General features: G+C 37.2%; 1 protein-coding gene and 1 non-coding gene across 10 annotated transcripts in view; both read left to right on the top strand.

Annotated features, from left to right (window-relative positions):
• TMEM116 (transmembrane protein 116) overlaps positions 1-21,099 on the top strand; it is a 104,217-nt gene that overhangs the window by 13,068 nt on the left and 70,050 nt on the right. For 3 of the 9 annotated variants that reach the window (XM_013056548.2, XM_045073771.1, XM_004753256.3), the window contains 3 exons: positions 4,386-4,432; positions 4,874-4,937; positions 13,242-13,373. In XM_013056548.2, coding sequence (XP_012912002.1) covers positions 4,419-4,432; positions 4,874-4,937; positions 13,242-13,373 — 210 coding nt within the window. In that variant the 5' untranslated portion in view covers positions 4,386-4,418. Of the gene's footprint in view, positions 1-3,692; positions 3,836-4,385; positions 4,433-4,873; positions 4,938-13,241; positions 13,374-21,099 lie in introns of those variants that run through there. The other 6 variants (XM_045073773.1, XM_004753259.3, XM_045073774.1 and 3 more) reach the window with 6 other exon arrangements.
• Positions 4,653-4,755, top strand: LOC123390165. Its single transcript, XR_006604817.1, has one exon. It is a non-coding gene; the product is annotated as a U6 spliceosomal RNA (small nuclear RNA).

The raw sequence follows: 21,099 nt of genomic DNA, 5'->3' as shown, positions 1-21,099 counted from the left end.
ACCTAGAAGTAGAACTAAGTTTATACCTAGCAGCTGAGTCATATAAGGTATGTTTAATCTTTTGAGCAACTGCCAAAGTGGCTGCAGTATTTTACATTCTCACCAGCAGTATATGAGTTTCTATTCCTCCACAGTTTCTGCAACAGTAGCTATTGTCTATCATTTATAGCTATCCTGGTAGATATGAAAAGTTATCTCATTGTGACTTTAATTTGTATTTCCCTGCTGGCTAATGATGTTAATCATCTTTTCCTGTGTTATTAGTCATTTATTTATTTGGGGCGAGAAACTTCTCTTTAAAACCTTTACCGGGGTGCCCGGGTGGCTCAGTGGGTTGAACAGCTGCCTTCGGCTTGGGTCATGGTCCCAGGGTCCTGGGATCCAGCCCCGAATCGGGCTCCCTGCTCAGCGGGGAGTCTGCTTCTCCCTCTCGCTCTGCCTGCTGCTCTGCCTACTTGTGCTCTCTGTCAAATAAATAAAATCTTTAAAAAAAATAAAGCCTTTGCCAGTTTTTAAATTGGGTTGAATTTTTAAAAAAGATTTTATTTATTTATTTGACAGAGAGAAATAATGAGAGAGAGAACACAAGCAGGGGGAGTGGGAGAGGGAGAGGCAGGGGTCCCACTGAATGGGGAGCCTGATGCCAGGCTCGATCCCAGATCCCTGGGATCATGACCTGAGCCAAAGGCAGATGCCCAGTGGCTGAGCCACCCAGGCGCCCCTGTATTGTATTTTTATTATTGAATTGTAGGAGGGTTTTTTTTTTTAAGATTTTGTTTTGTATTTATTTGTTTGTTTAAAGAGGGTGCACGTGAGTAGGGGGAGGGGCAAAGGAGAGGGAGTGAGAATCTCAGGCAGACTCCTTGCTGAGCATGGAGCCTGTCCTGCGGTTTGATCTTATCATCCTGAGATCATGACCTGAGCCAAAGTCGAGAATCAGAGGCTTAACTGACTGAGCTACCAGGTGCCCCTGTAGGAGTTCTTATATATTCTCTATATAAGTCCCTTATCAGATACAGGATTTTTAAATATTCTTTCTATTCTGTGGCTTGTCTTCACTTTCTTGATGGTATCCTTTGAAGCAGCAAAGTTTTTAATTTTGAAAACGACCAATTTATCTGTGTTTTTCTTTTGTTGCTTATGCATTTATTGTCATATCTAAGAAGTAATTGCCTAATAAAAGAGCTACCTTGATGTTACATTCTTTTTGTTTTGTTTTTGGTAAAGATTTTATTTATCTATTTGGGAGAGCAAGAGAGAGCATGGGGTGAGGGGAGGGGTGGAAGGACAGAAGGAAGCAGGCTACCTGCTGAGCAAGGAGCCCGATGCAGGACTCCAACCCAGGACCTTAGGATCATGACCTCAGCTGAAGGCAGATGCTTGAATGACTGAGCTACCCAGGTGTCCCAGATGTTACATTAATTTTTAAAATTATCTTTCCCTCTCTTCCTATTAACTAGTTCTCCATTAGAATATTGTGTGTGTTAAGAGTGCAAACTATGAAGTCAGAATGACTGGATTTGAATATTGGTATTACCGTTGATGACTCTATAACCATTAGAAGTGACTTCTTTAAATCTCAGTTTCTTCATCTGAAAAAATGTGAACATTAGTGGGGTGCCTGGTTAGCTCAGTTGGTAGAACATGGGACTCTTAATCTTAGGGTTGTGGGTTCAAGACCCACACTGGGTGTGGAGTTTCTAAAACTTTTTTTAAAAATGGGAATATTACTTTTTACCTCAAAATTTTTGTTGACAATTAGAATGCTTAGCATAGAGTCTTATACATAGATAGCACCTGATAATTGGTAGATGTTATTACTAGGAATCTTATTTGAGTTAAGTATAATTTTTGCTTAAATAAAAATATTTTACTAGGAAGGTTAAATGTAATTTAACCTTTAAACTAAATTTAATTTAGTTTTTTGACTTTGTATCCACAGTTGTAACTTGCTCATGGTAGAAGTTTAAAGAATATCTATTAATTTAATTGATACATGAAATATAGTAGCCCATTACATTAAATGAGCTGTGATGTTTTTGAGCTTACTAAGGAGCTAAGTAAAAAGAGAAGAGAAAATTAAAAGTAAGTATCACCCACTTCATTTGGGCTTGGGTTAGCCCTTGCAGAAAAGAAAGATGGGAAGATTATGTTTCAAAAGATATTTCAGGGCGCCTGGGTGGCGCAATGGGTTAAAGCCTCTGCCTTCGGCTCAGGTCATGATCCCAGGGTCCTGGAATTGAGTCCTGCATCGGGCTCTCTGCTCGGCAGGGAGCCTGCTTCCTCCTCCTCTCTCTCTCTGCCTGCCTCTCTGCCTACTTGTGATCTCTGTCAAGTAAATAAATAAAATCTTTTAAAAAAAGATATTTCAAGGGGGAATAGTGCTAAATATACAAAAAGCAGGGTACTAATACAGAGAGGAAAAATGGAAAGGTAAATCCCCAAATGGGAATTTGGTCAGTGGCATAAGACATTTTAGAAGAGTGCCAAAAGTGAAAAGTTCTTATATCAAGAGCAGCAGACTGATTTGGCATGGTTGTTTCTTGAACAATTTGAGATTTGTTCTTGACCAAGACAAGAGTCCTTTGTCCAAAGGCATTCTCTTATCACTTGGTGAGACTGTCATTAGTCCTCTCGCCCTTATTAGATGGATAGATGATTAGAGGCCTCAGAACACTCCCTGAGACCTTATAGTAGGGATTTCTGAACCAGAAATCGACTTGTGTTTTTTATTTGTTTATTTAGTACCTTAAGCAAAGTGGTTAGAACCTGCCTCCAATTTAATAGTTTCCTACCAAAACCTACCTCTGTTTAATGATGTCCCTTCTTCTACTCCACACTATGGTGAACAAATGAATCCTATATTAACCTCCTATGAATAAGTGAATCACATATTTAAATCACTGAACCTATGCAAATGATCCAATTTATGTTATCAGTCAAATATTTTGTAGAGTGTATGAAAGTATGTTTGGATGAAAGCTAAATGGTTACATAGAAATATTCTCCTTCTGCTTTCTCCTTACTATAGTCCTTGTCCAAATTTTACCAGTTCTTCCAAATGTTGTTCAAATGAAAGGCAGTGTATATTTTTTTGTGTGCAGATAATTTAAGATTCTGGCATTCAGGTAATTTTTCCTGCTGTATTATAAGCTCCTGGAAATCTGGGTCTGTCTCTTATTTGTCTTTGTATCTTCTATAGCACAATGCTTTACACAGATTTGATATATAAACAAGTATATTAAATGAGTCATGTAATATATTTCTGGTGGGAATTTTGGTACAGAAGATTTCAGATGTTACTATTAAATGTGAGATATTAACAGCCCATTCTCGTCACAGCTTTTCTTGGTATTACTAAAAATTTACTGATTGCTTTAATATGCAGTCTCTCTTTTCCATCACAGGCTTTTATCCCTAAATGGGGCAAGTGTTAAGCAGACCTCCTTTTTCTTCCTTACCTTTCTCTCCTTTTTTTCTGTTCCATTTCTCTCTTGTAGCTCCATTTATCTTTTCACCATTCTCTCTATTTTTTATTATTCCTGTCTCTTCCTCTTATAATTCCTAATACTTTGTTTCCTTGTCACCTGCTCTTTCTATTTTTGTTCTTTCTGCTTGGCTTTCTCCTCCACTTGTCACCACCTCTTTCCTTGTCCTCAAGATACAGAGCGGGATTGGGTAGGGAGGAGCCCAGCAGAGCTGGGGGTGGAGCCACCTGTTCTGTGCTTCAGGATTCAGAACCTGAGAAAGATCGGCCTGCGTAAGCATAGCTGGGGCAGAAGTCCCCATGGCCTTCCTGCTGGAGGCTAGCATTCTGGAGGACAATTGGGACTTGGTGAGATTATAAGTTGTCCCTTTCTTTTTGCTCCTCCTTTCTTCCTCCTTGTTCTGTACTTTTCACTCACAGTATCTCTTTACTACTTCTTCCTATTTCTTTACTCCTTACTATTCTATTTTTTCTCTCTCTAGTTATCAGTCAACTCTATTTAGTATTTGTTTACCTTTCCTTGTACCTGTTCTTTTCACGCATGTCTATTCTCTCAAAATTTAACTTTTCCTTCCTCTTCTCCATTTTATTCTTTTCTTTTAAAATATGCTCATCCAACTCTCTTTTCTGTCCACTTCTTTACCTCTTTTCATTTTCTGTCCACCTCTCTACTCTTTTTATCTTACTGTTTTCGAGAGATGGAGCAGTAAGAGAGGAAACAAGGAACCACCCTGCCTTTCCAGAGGCCTTTCTGCTGTGTCTCAGACTTGTAGGGTATTTTGATTAGGCACTGAAGAGTTTGTGCTCTGCAGAGACAGTTAATAAACAGTGAAATTGGAGTAAGGTTGAATATTAAATGTTAAAGTTTTGGTTTTATTCTCTTTTATGTTTTGTTTAGGTTTTTTCTGCAATACAGTGGATACAATTTGTTATGGCTACTCTGAGGTAAATTTATTTAATCTTACGTTCTATGACTGTTTTAACTAGTAAAAGCAAAACTGTAGAATTCTAAAGTTTCCTGCATTTTTCCCCCTGGGTATTTGCTTTTACTCTTCAGGGAGAAATGCTGTTCTTTACCATGTTGATATTTTCTGATTAATAAAATGTAACATCAACAATAACAAAAAAACAGATTGAGTAATAACATCTGAAAATCAAAGGACTTGGGTCATCAGGACTGATTTGCAAAACCAGTAGGAATGATACAGAGATTAGCATGTCCCCTATGCAAGCATGGCACACAAATTCATGAAGCTTTCCATATTTTAGAAAAGTGTGTGGTTTCTTTTTTATCTGTTATATATCAGTAAAGCTGTAAAAAATCATTAGCAAAAATGAGGGAGCCCTAGTAGTCTTCTTTTAATGATTATCTTTTATCTCTGTCAGTGTTATCGGTTCAAGTTCTCTTATTGCCTATGCTGTATTCCAGAATATACAGAAATCTCCAGAGGTGAGCAAACTCTTTTTTGTGTTGGATTTGAACATTTTTAGTGACTTAGCCTTTGAAATAAATAAGAGAAGTATCACCTAAAAATAATGGAATAAGTCTACGAATTACTTGTAAATTTGTCATTATGTTATTACATTGAGATATTTTAGACACAGTCAATAGGTTTCCCTTTTCTTCTAGGTAATTATTTTAACTATAACTTTGAATAGTGAGAGATTGGCTGCTAAAAGTACAATTTTTTTGCTATGCACTAATTATTAAAGTTAGGAAATAGAGTTGTTTGAAGCCTCTAGTCACTCTAAGCACAGTATGATCCTGCCAAGAGGTGAGTTTTCTGATATTGGTATCTTGGCAATATTGCTAGTGGAGCCAAGAAATAGCTCAGACTTTGTTTCCAGAAAATATTAGGTTTGCTGTTCAGGCCTTCTAGGCAATTACAATTTAATGGTGAAAACAGAACAAAAATACATCCTAGGTAAAATTATTCATACCAAAAAGATCAAGTAAAAATATTTTCCTTTTTTTGAGGTTAATTGACAAACAAAAATTATATATATTTAAGGTATAAACAAACAAAAAAACTTTCCGGATTGAGAGAGGATTAGGAAGAGAGAGTATTTCCTAGCTATGAAATAAAAATGTAACTTTCTCTCACTAGGCCAAATGGCACAAAATTAGACAAAATATAGTTCACATATATAGGAGGGCTTTTGTATGTGGAAAATGTGATTGGGTTTTTATTGGGCCCACTTTCCTAATCGGAGTAGTCCCGTATGTTGAACACTTTCTGAGCTCCAAGTATGCTGGGTGCTTTACAGACTTTATCTATTGGTTTTCATCACTTTCCCATGGGAAGGATGGTATTAGCTCCATTTCACAGATGAGGAAATTAAGGCTCAAAGTCATGAAGTAACTTGTTGAAATTTTATAGTAAGTAGCAGGACAGAGATTTTTCAAAAGTCTAACTCTTAACTACAGTCCCCTTTCAAATTAAACACAGTATTTAGTATTTATTTTATTCTAGACAGATGTGCTCAGTGTTTTAAATACATTTTTCATTTAATTCTTAAAACAACTCTGTGAGGTAGATATTACTAATCTGATATTATAGTGAAGAAATGAAATCCTGGTAAGGTTGAGGGACTTTCCTAAGATCTTATATATAGCCAGTAATTTGTTAGAGCTAGAATTTGAGTACAGGATTGTCTTGTTCCAAAGCCATTCTCCATATATGCTTTTTAAGCCACTGAAATATGGTATGTAATGAAAATACGATTTGGGGTGCCTGGGTGGCTCAGTGGGTTAAAGCCTCTACCTTTGGCTCAGGTCATGATCCCAGGGTCCTGGGATGGAGCCCCACATCGCATCGGGCTCTCTGCTCAGCAGGGAGCCTACTTCCTCCTCTCTCTCTCTCTCTCTGCCTGCCTCTCCACCTACTTCTGATCTCTCTCTGTCAAATAAATAAATAAAATCTTAAAAAAAAAAAAAGAAAAAGAAAATAGGATTTTGAATTTCAGGCATAGAATGTGACTATGTAAGTAATTAGAAAGTAGAAGTCCTGGTACTGTATTGTCATTGCCTGCCAAAGTAATCTTAGGCCACATATCTTTCTGTGATTCAGATTTCCCTAATGTTTGTCTCCTTTGCTGAAATTTGAATTTATAGGTGACTAAGTTAATGAAGTAGAAGTTACATAGTAGGACAGCTAAGCAGAGATTCTCAGTCTCTGCATTATTTATCTGTTGAACTGGACAATTATTTGTTATAGGGGGCTCTCTGCACCTTCAGATGCTTTGCAGACTTTGCCCACTAGATGTTAGAAGCAAACCACCTCCCCATACATCTGAGGTTGTAAAAACCAAAATATGTTTAAATTTATTGCCAGATATCTTGTGGGGGAGGCAAAATTGCTCTGGCTCAGTGACCACTCAGGTGGTCTAAGGTGACCTCTGGCATGACAGTGGGTTAGAGCTTTATAAAGATGTAGGATCAGGGGCGCCTGGGTGGCTCAGTGGGTTAAAGCCTCTGCTTTCAGCTCAGGTCATGATCTCAGGGTCCTGGGATCGAGCCCCGCATCGAGCCCCGCATCGGGCTCTCTGCTCGGCGGGGAGCCTGCTTCCTCCTCTCTCTCTGCCTGCCTCTCTATTTGTGATCTCTGTCAAATAAATAAATAAAATCTTAAAAAAAAAAAAAAAGATGTAGGATCTGCTTTGGCCTAGGATATGACCTTAAGTTTCTCTGGCTTCAGTTCCCATACCTTTCGAAACATAACCAGAGCTTAAAGGACCTTAACAACCACTAGTTCACTGGTTCCCACACATTCTGTTTTCTTGGTATAGGAAAAATTCCAATTTTTCCAGATTAAGAATATCAGCCATCCTCTAGTTTTTCTTTTTTGTCCATTAAAGAATTTTTTTAAGATTTTATTTATTTATTTGACAGACAGGGATCACAAGTAGGCAGAGAGGCAGGCAGAAAGAGAGGGGGAAGCAGGCTCCTTGCTGAGCAGAGAGCCTAATGGGGACTCGATCCCAGGACCCTGAGATCATGACCTGAGCTGAAGGCAGAGGCTTAACCCACAGAGCCACCCTGGCGCCCTTAAAGAATATTTTTAATCACAAAAAACTTATGGAAGTCATAATCTGAAAAAGATTTTAAATTTAATTTAAATTAAATTAAAATAAATGTAGTAAATTGGAGAAATCCATAGGGAATCTTTGAGGTGATTAACTGATGAAACAGTGACTCAGAAAGGCTAACTGAAGAGAGAAGAAGGTGGCCAGACTAGCCAGTGTTAAATAATACTCGGGGCAGATATACTTTACTACACACTTATGTGATTTCATTTCCCCATAAAGATCACTTTTGATATTGTTTGTGACCTGATTTCATTTGAATAGAAATATTGGGAAGCAGGATTTTAGAAGAGTATTCATATGAATACTATTTTAGGTCTTTCAACTCACCAGAACCCACTTGGACTCAGAATCTCCCCAGGGAAACCCTTTCCCACAGTGCATGTTCTACCCCTTATCCTGCTCTTGATTTAAATGAGGTATGAATTGGGCATTTTTTTTTTAACAATTTTTTTTTTTTTTTACAGATTTCTATTTATTTATTTGACACAGAGAGAGATCGCTAGAGAAGGAATACAAGCAGGGGGAACGGGAATGGGGAAAGGAGAAGCAGACTTCCCACTGAGCAGGGAGCCCAATGTGGGGCTCAATCCTAGGACCATGGAATCAGGACCCGAGCCAAAGGCAGACGCTTAATGACTGAGCCACCCAGGTGCCACTAGGCATGTTTTTTTTTAAAGCAAAACCTTTCAGGGGCGCCTGGGTGGCTCAGTTGGTTAAGCTGCTGCCTTCGGCTCAGGTCGTGATCTCAGGGTCCTGGGATCGAGTCCCGCATTGGGCTCTCTGCTCCGCGGGGAGCCTGCTTCCCTCTCTCTCTCTCTCTCTCTGCCTGCCTCTCTACTTACCTGTGATCTCTCTCTGTCAAATAAATAAATAAAATATTAAAAAAAAAAAGCAAAACCTTTCATATTTAGGACTATGTCTTTTGCTTTTATGTGTATTACAGATTACTGCACTGATTGCAGTTTCCTTAAACCATGGGCTATACCTTCAACATAGTATTTTATAGACATAGGCGGGGTGAAATTTTTCTTTGCTTCAACAATAGGTGCTCAGTTAATTTTTGTTGTTTATTTGACTGACTTTATCTCCTGTTACTAGAACTCACTGTTTTCTTTATCTCCTGTTACTAGAACTCACTGTTTTCTAAGTGTGAGTGAAAGTATATAAATCTCTTTTTATCCTCCATTTCCCTGCCAAAGACTTTAGTTATGTTTTAGTTGCAAATAGTGCTCTCTGTAAGGCTATTTATTGAATCAATGACCATAAATAAAATTGCATTCTTGCTCACAAAAGCCTCCTGGCTGCCTTTCTCCTCCAGAGTTTATTTGGTGTTCACTTTTAATTTTTTACCCATTAACAGTTATAAACTTGTGGGAGGTCATGGGCCAGTAGAATCTGTGAATGTGCCATCTGGCTGGAATTTTAGTAGGCTTACCCAGAGCAAAGGCTATATATGGTAAAAATAATAATAATATCTGATATTTATTAATTATAGTTTAAAATGTAAAAAAAAAAATGTTATTTCACTCGTTTTTGTTTTTGTTAGCCAAAGCAACTTGACCATTTACCCCTGCTTGCAAGGTATAGCATCTGACTTAGCTTTCCTCTCATTTGGAAGAGGGGTATGAGAAAAATTCCCTTTTGTACAGGTGAGATTAGTTTTTATATTAGGTAGTATGTGGTAATAACTTTAAAAATTTTTTAATTTACTTTTTCTTGTGATATATATCAGATGTGGATTACAAAGCATAAAACCTGTATGCATTTTTTTTAAGATTTTATTTATTTATTTGACAGAGAGAGATCACAAATAGGCAGAGAGGCAGGCAGAGAGAGAGAGGAGGAAGCAGGCTCCCTGCTAAGCAGAGAGCCCGATGCGGGACTCGATCCCAGGACCCTGAGATCATAACCTGAGCCGAAGGCAGCGGCTTAACCCACTGAGCCACCCAGGCGCCCCTGTATGCACTTTTTTAAAGAATGATTATAACCAGTAAGAATAAGAAATAGAAATTGTCTGTACCAAAATGCTCCTTACTGGTCAACCTACTATGCTCCTTACTAGGTCACAGTTCTCTTCCTCACCTCTAGAGGTAACCACTATCCTGACTTCTGTGATCATAATTTCTTTGCTTTTATGTACAGTTTTGTCAAGGTATGTGTATTTAAACAATTTAATTCAACTCACTTTTGAAGTTTTTTGGAAATGGACTAATACTGTATGTATTTTTGTATAGCTTTGTGATTTGCTGTTTTTTGTCAGTGTTATTTGTAAGATTTATTCTTGTGTAAAGCTCTGGTTCATTTAATTTTCACTGATGTTGAGCATTCTCTACTTTGAGCACATCATAATTTATGTATCTATATTATATTTGTATGGTGTATAGATATAATATGTATATTATATCTATATATAATCTTTAATCTTGTCCGTGTCTTCTGGTGCACACATGCAAACATTTCTCTAGTGTATTTACCTAATGATAGAATTGCTATAGGAGAGGCATATTCCTAGATAATGTCAAACTTTTTCTAAATGGTTGTGCCAGTTGGGTAGGAAAGGTTTCATTGCTTTTTGTTTCCATTAATCCTGGATATTGTCAGATTTAAAAAATGTTTGCCATGAATGTATAATTTATTTTGTGGATTTAATTTTTCATTTTCTTGATTACTAATCATGTTAGGCATATTATCATATGTTTATGGTCATTTGGATTTCCTCTTAACTACCTGTTCACATCTTTTGCCTATTTTTTTCTACTAGATTTTTTTTTAATTGCTTTGTAAGAGTTTTTGTTTTTAATTTTGTTTTGATACCGGTCCTTTGTTAGTTTTATGTGCTGCAAATAATCTTCTCCCATTTTGTGGCATGTCTTTTCACTTTCTTGGTGGTGTCTTTTGACATATTTTTATTTTTTCACTGGTTGAATTTTTCAATTACTTCCTTTTAGAGCCTTTTTCTTTTGTTTAGGAAAAGTTTCCCTGGCCAGAAGTCAAAACATTCTCCTCTGTTATCTAAAAAAAATTTTTTTTTTAAAAGATTTTATTTATTTATTTGACAGACAGAGATCACAAGTAGGCAGAGAGGCAGGCAGAGAGAGAGAGAGGGAAGCAGGCTCCCTGTTGAGCAGAGAGCCCGATGCGGGCCTCGATCCCAGGACCCTGAGATCATGACCTGAGCCGAAGGCAGCGGCTTAACCTACTGAGCCACTCAGGCACCCTAAAAAAATTTTTTTATGGGTTTTGTTTTCCATATTTAGTTATTTATACCAGTTGGAACTCATTTCTGAGTGTGTGAGATAGAATATAGGGGTCCACTTTTATTTTTATCCATATAGACCCCAGTTGTTGCAACATCATGGTTGTTTTGTTTTTTAAGATTTTATTAATTTATTTAACTGAGAGAGATACAGAGAGGGAACACAAGCAGGGGGAGCAGGAGAGGCAGAAGCAGGCTTTCTGCTGAGCAGGGAGCCAGAAGTGGGGCTTGATCCTAGGACCCTGGGATCAGGACCTGAGCCAAAGGTAGACACTTAACGACTGAGCCACCCAGGCATGCTGCAACATCATGTTTTGAAAAGACTATCCTTTCTTTCTTGATCCAGAAAGCCACTTTGTGGGATGCCTGGCTGGCTCAGTCAGCAGAGCCTGCAAATCTTGACCTCAGGGTTGTAAGTTTGAGTTCCACAATGGGTGTAGAGATTACTACAGTAATAATAATAATTTTGCCAATAATAATAAAAATGTCCTTAAAAAGCCATTTCTAGGGGCACCTGGGTGGCTCAGATGGTTAAATGTCTGCCTTTGCCTTGGGTCGTGATTTGGGGGTCCTGGGATCGAGCCCTGCAGTAGGGCTCCCTGCTCAGCAAGGAGTCTGCTTCTCCTTCTCCCTCTGCTGCTCCCCCTGCTTATGGTCTCTCTCTCTGTTGAATAAATAAGTATTTTGGGGGGCACCTGGGTGGCTCAGTGAGTTAAAGCCTCTGCCTTCGGCTCAGGTCATGATCCCAGAGTCCTGAGATTGAGCCCCGCATGGGGCTCTCTGCTCTGCGGGGAGCCTGCTAACTCCCCTCTCTCTCTCTCTGCCTGCCTCTCTGCCTACTTGTGATCTCTGTCTGTCAAATAAATAAATAAAATCTTTTTTTTAAAAAAAAGTATTATTTTTTAAAAAGCCTCTTCTATCATGTATCAAAAGTTTTTATATATGCTTAGGTTTGTTTGAGCTCTGTATTGTTTCATTTGTCTATTGCTTATCCCTATGCTAGTACCACAATATCTACACTCTAGCTTTATAGTAAGTTTTGCTATGTGTAGGACAAATCTTTCTCCTTTTTTATCAAGAATGTCTTGGTTGTCTTGATATTTTGTATTTCTACATCAGATATAGAGCCAGCTTGTCAACTTCCATAAGAAAATATGTTGAGATACAATTGAGATTGCATTTAATCTATATATCAATTTAGGGAGAACTTACATTTTTGTAATCTTAGGTCTTACAATCCATGAGCATAGTGTTTATCTTCACTCTAGATCTTCTTTGATGTCTCTCAATAAACATTTTATAATTTTCTCTGTATGGTAACCAATACTGTTTTTAGAAAAGTGGGAGTTGGGAGGGCAAAAGGGGAAGAATACTAGAAAGTGACAAAGAAGGACAGACTTCACTGATAGGGTCAGAAATCGAAAAACAGCATATAAAATTCATACCAATATTTTTTCCTACTCTGAGTTTTCTTTCTTTTTTTTTTAAGATTTTATTTATTTATTTGACAGAAAGAGAGAGAGAGAGATCACAAGTAGGCAGAGAGGCAGGCAGAGAGAGGGGGAAGCAGGCTCCCTGCTGAACAGAGAGCCCTATTTGGGGCTTGATTCCAGGACCCTGAGATCATGACTTGAGCCGAAGGTAGAGGCTTAACCCATTGAGCCACCCAGGCACCCCCTACTCTGAGTTTTCATTGATGAAATAAGATGAATAAAGTCTGAGGATAATGTGGTGACTATATCTGATAACACTGTTGTATAATTGAAATTTGCTAAAAGAGTAGAACTTAAATGTTCTTATCAAAAAAAAGTAAATGTGTGTGGTGATGGAGGTGTTAACTTGGGGAAATCCTTTCACAATGTACTTGTCTATCAAATCATCACATTGCACACTTTAAATATATCTTACAATTTTTTCAATAAAGATAAGAATGAGAAAAATGCAAGTTAAACTGTATTAAGATTTTAAAAACCCATTTTTATTTTCTTTGAGTGTTAACCATATACCTAAACACTCAGCTGATGATCTCATTTCCTATTGTTAGAAGATGTTGGCCGTGCAGCTCGAGTACTTTTAATTTTCTATTTGTGGTGTATCTCCCATCACAAAATTCCATATCTCTCCATTCTTTCCTTTGTCCCTAAATCTGAGGAATGAATGTGTCTATAAGGAAGAAGGTCAATGCTAATCTATCCATGAGTAGTCTTATTCCAGGATAGTTGGGAGAGTTGAAATTACAGATTCCTTCCTACGTGGAGTATTCCTTTACATTCCCCACAGTCCACCAATGACAGAGACCCCAGAAAAATGATGCCCAGGTTTCTCCTAGAAAGATAAAACTTAAAAATAATTGATTGTTATTTTCCTAGCTACATCATTTATAAAATGAGGCTCTTGTTGCTTTGACAGATAAGGCCACTCTTTTATCTGAGCTTCTCTGACCTTCTCCTGGGGATATGCTGGCTCATTGAGGCACTTCTTTATGGAACTTCAGTAGCCAATAAGGATGTTGTCTGCTATAACTTGCAAGCAGTTGGACAGGTGAGTAGTACTAGACTGTGACTGTATCTTGTAAGACAGGTATACTTAGACCTAAATAGAAAACAAAGATAATCCATCTTGGTAAGTGGGATCCCTTTGTTTATTGTTATCCTTTGAAACAATAGCTCTTAATTTTTTTCCATATTTAAAAAACACGGCTTGTTGTGCTCACTTCAGCAGCACATATACTAAAAAAACACTGCTTGTTTATTATAGAAAGTGTGGAAAATTCAGAGAAGCAAAAAGATAATTAAAATCACCTATAATCATTCACATATTATTTTATATATATTATGTATGCTTCCAATCTTTTTCTCTGTACATATATGCATTTTAAAACAAATAACACATTAATACTTCATATAATTTGCTTTTATTTTTCAATATATCATGAGTGTACTTCCATGTAATAAAACATTCTTTAACAACAGCTTTTGAAAATATTACTTTTTTTATTAAAATAATAAGCATTGACCCTGAAAAGAAATAAAATAAAATAAAATGGAAAAAAAAAGAATAAACATTGGCTTTAATGGGGAAATACTAGAGATTATCATGTATAGATTATAGATTTTTCACAGATTTTATCAGTAGATTAACCCACACAGTACCATCTGTATATGTTTCTTATATTTCTCAGACTTGCTGTGGGAAAAGGTAGAGGTTAAAATGCAATCAGTGGTGCCTGGGTGGCTCAGTGGGTTAAGCCGCTGCCTTTGGCTCAGGTCATGATCTCAGGGTCCTGGGATTGAGTCCCGCATTGGGCTCTCTGCTCTGCAGGGAGCCTGCTTCCTTCTCTCCCTCTCTCTGCCTGCCTGTCTGCCTACTTGTGATCTCTGTCTGTCAAATAAATAAATAAAATCTTTAAAAAAAAATGCAGTCGGTACTCACTGCTATGTGTTTCCTTTGACATTTGTTACTAGAGGGAATATTTCTTTCAATTTAGTATGAAAATAATACATGTAATTGGTGGTATGAAATCCATGTACTAATATATATTAAATATCTCGTAAGAATTTTAGCATCATAAAAACATACTTTATTCAGTCCTAATATCTCATAAATTGAGTAACACTATTCTCCGCTAAGGAAATAATATAGTTTTGGAAGTAAGAAAAAAAATCTGTATAGAATTCTGGACCCAGTTAACTTTGTAACCTGAGGCAAATACTTAATAATTTCTGAACTTTAGTCTCCTAGTCTGTAAAATGATCGTTAATATTATTTACCTTGTGCTTGGCATAGGTATGATTAATGTTACTTTGTTTTTTTATAACTTTATTGAGCTATACATATAATAAATGAGATTTATTTAAAAGATTTTATTTATTTGAGAGAGGGAGAAAACATGAGCAGGGGTGGGGAGGGCAGAGGAAGAGGGAGAAGCAGAGAAGCAGAGCCCCCGCTGAGCAGGGTGCCCGATGTGGGGCTCAGTCCCAGGAGCCCAAGATCATGACCCAAGCCAAAGTCAGATGCTTAACTGAACCACCTCAGGTGCCCCTATACAACAATATTTAAAGTGTACAATTTTATCTTTTTTAGTATATATATACCCCTTTCAAATCACTACCACATGGGGCACCTGAGTGGCTCAGTGGGTTAAGCCTCTGCCTTCAGCTCAGGCCATGATCTCAGGGTCCTGGGATTGAGCCCCACATTGGGCTCTCTGCTCAGTGGAGAGCCTGCTTCCCCTCCCCGCCGCCTGCTTCTCTGCCTACTTGTGAGCTCTCTCTTTCTGTTAAACAAATAAATAAAATTAAAAACAAATCATTACCACAACTAAGATAACAAACATTTCTATTTCCATCACCCCCCAAAATATTTTCAAGTTTGTTTTCTTTTACCTCATGGAGCATATGAATTATAATAGTTGCTTTTAAAAATTTTGGTTGGTGGCCCTGGATGGCTCAGTCATTAAGTGTCTGCCTTCAACTCAGGTCATGATTCCAGGGTCCTGGGATCAAGCCCTGCATCAGGCTCCCTGCTCAGCAGGAAGCCTGCTTCTCCCACTTCTCCCAGCCTGCTTCTCCTCTCCCACTCCCCCTGCTTGTGTTCCCTCTCTTGCTGTTTCTCTCTCTCTGTCAAATAAATAAACAAATCTTTAAAAAAATTTTTTTTGGTTGGATATTTCCAATATCTGGCCATCTCTAAGTAGGTGTTTGTTGATTGTCTTCTCCCATGATAACGGGTGACAAATTTTTGTTCTTTGTGTGTCAAGTAATTTAGGGTTTCATCTTGGACATTGTGATTGTGACATATCATAGACTTGGGGTTCTTTTGTAATTCTCTGGCGAATGCTAATGTTTTTGTTTAGCAGACAGTCAACCTGATTAGGTTTAGAATGTGAATTCCTTTTTTAACAATTTTTAAAATTTATTTGAGTGAGAGAGCAGGGGTGGGGGAGGGTCAGAGAGGGAAGCAGACTCCCTATTGAGTAGGGAGCCTGATGTGGAACTTGGTCTTGGGACTCGAGGATCATGACCTGAGCTGAAAGCAGTCACTTAACCAACAGAGCCATCCAGGCGGCCTAGAAAGTGAATTTCATTTCATCATTTTTAGGTTCAAGTTCTCTATGCCAAGCATATGCCTTAGCTATGCCTGTTTTGGGATGTCATGTGCGTGCATAGTGCAATGGTTAGGTTGAGACTTATATGGCATCATAGACAGAATTAGGACATCTGCTTTTCTTGCTCTGTCACTTTTGGGTTTCCACCTACACTTTCCTGCCTGAAATGGGACATTCTTTGGTTTATGTGGCCTAGAATATAGGTTTCTGTGAGGGTTTCAGGGGCCTTCATTGAGAAGCATTATGATTGGGATGTACACTTGAGGAAGAGCTATAAGAGAGCAAGAGAGAAAAGGTTTGGGAAACTTAACTTTTGTGCAGTTAGCTTCTCTATATTTGATTCCTTTTTTTGATTTTTACTTTTCAGTCTTCAAGCAGTTAATTTTTATATTTTCCCAGAGTTTTTGTTTGTAATCAATGGGAGGGATGGGCTGAAGAGGGCTAAAACACACTAGCTTTTTTAGTTACTCTTATTTATTTAGTGACAGAGAAAGCGCATGTGAGTGGGGGAGGGGCAGAGGGAGAGAGAATCTTTCTTTTTTTTTTTTAATGGATTTTTCTTTATTTGAGAGAGAGCACAAACAGAGGGAGAGGGCAGAGGGAGAGGGAGAAGAAGACTCTCTGCTGAGCAGGGAGCTGGATGTGGGGCTCAATCCTAGGTCCCAAAGATCATGACATGAACTGAAGGCAGTTACTTAACCAGCTGAGCCACCCAGGTGCCTGGAGAGAGAGAATCTAAGTAGTCTCCATGCTCAACTTGAGCCTGATGCAGGGCTCCATCTCATGACCCTGAGATCATGACCTGAGCTGAAACCTGGAGCCCATGCTTAACCAACCCAGCCACCCAGGCATCCCTAGCTTTTTAAAAAATTGTGATAAAGTGCATATCATAAGACTATTTTAATCATTAAATTTTTTTAAAATTGGGTTAAAAACATGTAACAAAATTTACATCCTGACATTTTTAAATGTACAGTTTAGGGACACCTGGGTGGCTCAGTCAGTTAAGCATCTGCCTTCGGCTCAGGTTATGATCCCAGGGTCCTGGGATAGAGCCCCCACATCTTGCTCCTTGCTCCTTGCTCAGCACGGAGTCTGCTTCTCCCTCTCCCTCTGCCCTGCTTTTGCTCTCTCTGTCTCTCAAATAAGTAAATAAAATCTTTTAAAAAAAATGTCAGTGATATTAGTGATGTTAAATATCTTATATGCTTATTGACCACTTATATATCTATTGTGAAGAAATGTTTATTCAAGTTCTTTGTCCATTTTTAAATTTGTTGTTGATTCATAGGGCTTCTTTATGTATTATTAATATTAATTCCTTTTCAAATATATGATTTATAAATATTTTCTCCTATTCTTTCAGAGGTTGCCCTTTCACTCTGTTTAATTTTGATGTAGTCCAATATGTTGTTTCTTTTGTTGCCCGTGCTTTTGATTTTGTATTCAGGAAATCATTGTCAAGCCCAGGGTCATGAAGCTTTTCCCCTGTCTTCTGCTAGGAGTTTTATAGTTTTACCTCTTAGGTTTAAGTCTTTGATCTATTTTAAATTAATTTTTATATATAGTGTAAGTGTCTAGCTTCATTCATGTGCATGTGGATATTCAGTATTTTATTTATTTATTTATTTATTTGACAGAAAGAGAAACAGCAAGAGAGGGAACATAAGCAGGGGGGGTGAGAGAGGGAGAAGCAGGCTCCCCACTGAGCAGGGAGCCTGATAATGGGCTTGATCCCAGGACCGGGGGATTATGACTTGAGCTGAAGGCAGAGGCTTAACCCACTGAGTCACCCAGGTGCCTGATATTCAGTATTTTAAATACCATTTGCTAAAAAGACTGTCCTTTCCTCACTAAATGGTCTTGCCACTCTTGTTTAAAATCATATGACTTACATGTGACATTTTATTCCAAGCTTTCTATTCTGATCCGTTATTTCTATTTGTCTGTCTTTAAGCCAGTATCACACCGTTTCAGTTACTGTTACTTTGTACTAAGTTTTGAAACTGGGAAGTGGGAGTCCTCCAACTTTGTTCTTTTTAAAGATTGTTTTGGCAGCTTTCAAAAAAAAAAAAATCTTGCCATTTGAAACGAAATGGATGGAACTAGAGGGTATTATGCTAAGTGAAATAAGTCAATCAGAGAAAGACAATTATATGATCTCACTGATATATGGAATTTAAGAAACAAGACAGAGGTTCATAGGGGAAGGGAGGGAAGAATGAAACAAGATGAAACCAGAGAGGAAGACAAACCATAAAAGACTCTTAATCTTAGGAAATAAACTCAGGGTTGCTGGAGGGGAGTGTGGTGGAGGGATGGGGTAACTGAGTGATGGACATTGTGGAGAGTATGTGTTGTAATGACACCGGGTATCATATAAGACTGATGAATCACAGACCTGTGCCTCTGAAACAATACATTAAATGTTAATTAATTGAATTTAAATTTTTAAAAAAGAAGAAAAAGATTTTTTAGCCAAAACAATCTCAGGGTCCCTTGAGGTTATGTGTGGATTTTAGGATGTACTCTGCTGTCACTGGATGGAATGTTCTATACCTGTTGATACGTCAGGTTGATTGATAGTGACCTTCAAGTCTATTAGATTCTTGCTGTTTTTCTGTCTACCTTTTGTATTCATTAGTGAAAGATAGTGATTTTCCTAATAATTGTGGGTTTATCTATTTCTCATTTTAGTTCTATCAGTTCTTGCTTCATGTATTCTTAAGTTCTCTTCCAAGGAGTATAGAAATTTAAGATTTTTATATTCTTTTGTTTAGATGAACTAGTTGCCATGATGAAATGACCTTTATCCTTGGTAATTTTCTTTGCTCTGTAATATACTTTGTTTCTGATATTTAAATATCCATTTCACCTTTTGTTACTGTTTTGTTGTTTCATTTTCATTTATCATTGACATGGTATATCTTCTTATCTCCTTGTAAATTTAAATTATTTGTATATTTTTATTTAAAATGCATTTCTTGTAACCAGCATGTATTTAGGTCTTAGTATTTTATCCAGTCCAATAATCTCTGCCTTTTAATTGTGGTTTTTAGGTCACTTACACTTAATTTGATTGTACTGTTTTATTTGAATCTATCATTTTGCCCTTTGTTTTCTGTTTTGCTCTTTTTTCCCTTTTCTTCCTTTTTCTCCCTTTTTGGATTGATATATATATATATATAAAAATCTTTAAAATAGATATATATATATATATATACATATATATATATATACATACATACATACATATATATATATATCTATTTTAAAGATTTTATTTATTTATTTGACACAGAGAGAGAGAGATCACAAGTAGGCAGAGAGGCAGGCAGAGAGAGCAGGGGAAGCAGGCTTCCCGCCGAGCAGGGAGCCTGACATGGGGCTCAATCCCAGGACACTGAGATCATGACCTGAGCTGAAGGCAGAGGCTTAACCCACTGAGCCACCCAGGCGCCCCTAATATACTATTTTTATTATTACCTTTTATCTCCTTTGTTGGCTTATTAGCTAAAACCCTTTGTTGTGTTACTTTAGTGGTTATGTTAGGGCTCATAGTATACATTTTAACTTATCATAGTTGAAGTAATAATCATCTCTCTTCACATGTAGGGTGACAATCTTACAATGTAATACTTTAATTTCTCCTCTCCTGGCCTTTATGCTTATATGTATACTGTAAAGCTCACAATATATTTTTATATTTGCTCAGTTAATTATCATTACAGAGATTTAAATAATAAAAAAATATTTTACACTTATTATTCCCAATGTTTTTCATTCTTTTGGGTAAATTCAGATTTTTGTGTGATACCATTTATCTTCTGCCTGAGGCATACTCATTAACATTTCTTATGTTGTGGGTCTGCTTTTGTGTGTTTGAAAATGTCTATTTTGCCTTTGTTTTTGAGAGTATATTTGCTGGGTATAGATTTGTGGATTGAGAAAATTTTGGTACTTTAACATATTTCTTCACTGTCTTTTTGCTTGAACAGTTTCCTTTAAGAAATCTGATACTATATCTTTGTTCCTCTCTGCATCTTTTTTCTTCTGGCTGCTTTTAAGATTTTGTCTTAAAAATGAATAATTTGGGACACCTGGATGGCTCAGCTGGTTAAGCATCTGCCTTCAGCTCAGGTCATGATCCCAGAGTCCTAGAATCCAGTCCCACATCAGACTCTTTGCTTAGCAAGGAGTCTGCTTCTCCCTCTACCTGCTGCTCCCCCCGCTTGTGCATGTGGACTCTCTCTCTGACAAATAAATAAATAAAATCTTTTAAAAAATGAATAATTTGATTATGATGGGCCTTGGTGTCATTTGCTTCGTATTTCTTTTCCTTGGGATTAATTGAGCTTTTGTATCTATGAGTTTATAGTCTTGATCAAATTTGGAGAGCTTTTGTTCATCATTTCTTTCAAATATGTTGTCTGTTTCCCTTTTCCCCACTACTTGCACTCCTTTCAGCATCCTATTACCTATATATAATGGTACTTGAAGCTTTCCCATAGTTCACTCATGCTTTTTCAGTTTTTGGATTTTTGTTTGTTTGTTTGTCTTTTGGCTTTGTTTTTCATTTTGAATATTTTCCTTTGTTATACTTTCAGATTCATTAGTCATTTCTTCTGTAGTGTCTAATCTGTATATATTTTTATTTCCTCCATTGTAGTTTTTATCTTTAACAGCTCAAATAAGGTCTTTAAAAATACCTTCCATGTTTCTACTTATTAAAAATATGAGATAGAATATAATAACTATTTTATTGTCTTTTACTGTTAATTCTAATATTTGTTTCAGTTTTGGGTAGTTTCAGTTGATTGATTATTCTTCTCTGTATGGATCATGTTTTACTCCCTCTTTGCATCTTTTATTGGATGTCAGGCACTGTGAATTTTATATTTGGGGTGTACTAGATATTTCTGTATACCTACAACCATTCTTGTATTTTATCCTTAGGTGCAGATAATTTACTTAGAAATAGTTTGAATCTCTCAGATCTTCCTTTTATGATTTTTTTAGTTAGTTCTGGAGTGATGCTCAGTCTCAGGCTAATTATTTCTCACAACTGAGCCAAGACCTTCCCGAGCACTCTACTTTATATCCTGTTGAATTACCAGTTTTTTGATATCTTGGTGGTAGGAACTACTTTTGGGCCTATGT

The sequence above is a fragment of the Mustela putorius genome, unplaced genomic scaffold (assembly GCF_011764305.1).
Source record: "Mustela putorius furo isolate JIRA1106 unplaced genomic scaffold, ASM1176430v1.1 tig00537248_pilon_pilon_pilon, whole genome shotgun sequence".
Taxonomy (NCBI): Eukaryota; Metazoa; Chordata; class Mammalia; order Carnivora; family Mustelidae; genus Mustela; species Mustela putorius.
Note: the sequence above shows the minus strand (reverse complement) of the source record. Positions and strands in the feature narration are given on the sequence as shown.